General features: G+C 34.5%; 1 protein-coding gene across 9 annotated transcripts in view; it reads left to right on the forward strand.

Annotated features, from left to right (window-relative positions):
* Positions 1–1,483, forward strand: part of LOC144956755 (uncharacterized) — a 214,479-nt gene extending 212,996 nt beyond the window's left edge. For 5 of the 9 annotated variants that reach the window (XM_078887442.1, XM_078887446.1, XM_078887448.1 and 2 more), the window contains one exon: positions 1,260–1,483. In XM_078887442.1, the coding sequence (XP_078743568.1) occupies positions 1,260–1,343 (84 nt within the window). In that variant the 3' untranslated portion in view covers positions 1,344–1,483. Of the gene's footprint in view, positions 609–1,259 lie in introns of those variants that run through there. The other 4 variants (XM_078887443.1, XM_078887444.1, XM_078887450.1 and 1 more) reach the window with 1 other exon arrangement.
* Positions 1,484–2,528: the final 1,045 nt, after the last annotated feature.

A 2,528-nucleotide genomic window follows, 5' to 3' on the forward strand; every position in this document is an offset into this window, starting at 1 on the left:
TTTTTGTGTATTTCTGTGGTTCACCGATTGGCACATAAAACGGATTACCTACCACACACCTGACTTACAATCTCTTGGAGGTCGTGATGAATTTCTTACCAGGTAGTGAAATTATCCGGACATAGCCCCAAAAACACACCGACAGGCTGATCAGCACAGCACCCCTTTTATTATTTTATCTGAGCAGATAAATGGTTACAACGCAGTTTGTTCATTTTATTTTGACCTCTCTCTCTCTACAGAGGTAAACTAGACAGGCTGGTGTACAACACTAACTAGACAGGCTAGTGTACAACACTACTACAGCTAATCCTGTCTCGAGACAAGCCAGAACACTTGGCCAGATCCTAGCACATTACAGGCTTAACACAACTTACACACCACTGACACGCTCTCCGTGTCGAGTTCAAACACACGGTGCAGTTTGAGTTTTGTCTTATCTTTTTTAATTCAAGTTTTGACAAAATCTTGACTTGTTTCTCCATTATCCCATAGCTTAATAAAAAGCATCTTGATTCTCAGAGGAAATTTTTTTTTATCAGTTTATGTGATTGAAATTCAACACATCTCCAGTCTTTGGTGAAAACAAACAAAAAAAAAAAAGAAAAGACGATTACCTTCTCCAGTGTGGATAATTTCATAAAATTGGCAAGAAGGTTCGACATCATGTTGTGATTGAATATTTTTAATTTCATATGGAATATTTACATCATCCTTCATTGTCGTCCCCAATATCATTAGCATAATTTCCCCAGCAGTGTCATCGATATGGATTTCTTCGTCAATATTCTCCATCCTATTCATTCAACCCATTCAATATATTATGAGGTTGGATGGGAGCATCACCCTTGAATCGTATACCTATGATGTTCGCATGGGTGTACGATCCGATAGTGATGTCGTTTCTTCTTCTCTTTACTAGCCTATCCTGCTTCTTTGGTTTGTGATTGTATTTTTGACAGGGGATATTTTTTTTCTGTAAATCTTCTGCCTGTTTGTTCTTGGTTATTTATAATTTAGCTTATGATATCTTTAGATTATGATTTTGATTTACATTTGTACTATCTTTGTTAGATTGCTTGTTTTTTTGTTTCAGCGGTCTCTCATATAACCTCAATTGTGTTGGAAGAGACCTAAAGCAACAAACAAAAACAAAAAAATATATTATGAGATTATTACCACTGGTGTTAGCCATGATTCCACTGGCATGATTTGGGAATATGTATTTATTGTTTTATTATTATTTTATTTTTTAAAAGCTGTATAGGAAGAAAATGAAGGAGATGACAAGACTGACAAAGAGAGAGAAGAAATGGAAAAAACCAAGAACGTTTCCAAGATGAATACTACTAGACTACACAAGTAACAAAACATGTCGCAACAGTGCCGTGCAAAAACGGAAGTTAGGAGAATTATCTGTGGCATGTTGTCTTAAAGGGCAAATCTTGGCATCCAGACGCATTGATTCAGATGGGTGACGAGGGTTTGTTTATATTATGTATAAAGCATTCATTACAATTCCACACCATTTATTTTATCTTCCCAACCCCCCTCCCCATTCTCCCAATACTCTTCGCTTGTCAATGATATTGATGATGATATGTTATTGTTTTATATCAAAATTGAAATATTATGGATATATATATATATATGACCGACACAAGGCCTCCTCAGGGAATAATATATCGATATATATAATAGGCCTGTCTTCATGTTCTTTTCTCTGTTTTTTTTTTCTTTTTAAATGATCATTAGCATGTTTATGTAAAAAAAAAATAAAAAGTGTATCGTTACTATATAATGATTTGTCCACAAAATTTATGATTGATTATAAATTTGATAATTAAAATGAATCAATGAAAATGTCGAATCATTATCATCATTGTCGTCATTTTCATCATCATCATCATCATCATCGGTCTGCTACCATGACGTGACACCATGACCATGTTATGATTTGTTGTGATTACAGTTGTGAGGTTTTTAACTGTAAAGCACCAACACCACACTTTTTTTTTTCCCCTCCATTTTGGTCAGAAAACTTTTGTTTCAAATATCAATCAATAAAATGGCCTTCATCTTGTTGAAAACTTGGTTTCTTGGGGCAAAGTCTGGTTTGTTTGTCTTTTTTCGTTTTTTTTTATTTTTTTATTTTTTTTGTTTTTTTGGTGGGGGGGAGGGTATTTTTGTTTTCTTTTGTTTTGGAGGTGGGAGGGGACGGGTATGGTTCTTTTTATTGGAAAATTTGTAATCAGTCAATCTTAAAAAATAAGTTATATGGGGTTTGTTATTATTTTATTTCTTTGAACAAAAATCTGTAGGATTGACTCTACCTCGTACCCCAATTCCGAATTGGGTTACAAATGAAGAATCACGCCGTGACTGTCAGTTCACGTTCGACTGTCAAGAAGGCTGGACGCGTCTTGTTTTGTCTATTTAATGCAAACAATTGTGTTAATTTTTCCTTATCCTTATTGGATTTTTAATCTGTTATTAGACCTGTGACATACCAATTCCCATTGGAGCAT

This window comes from Berghia stephanieae, chromosome 11 (genome assembly GCF_034508935.2).
Source record: "Berghia stephanieae isolate SIO BIC M18660-M18661 chromosome 11, UCSD_Bste_1.3, whole genome shotgun sequence".
In the NCBI taxonomy this organism is placed as follows: Eukaryota; Metazoa; Mollusca; class Gastropoda; order Nudibranchia; family Aeolidiidae; genus Berghia; species Berghia stephanieae.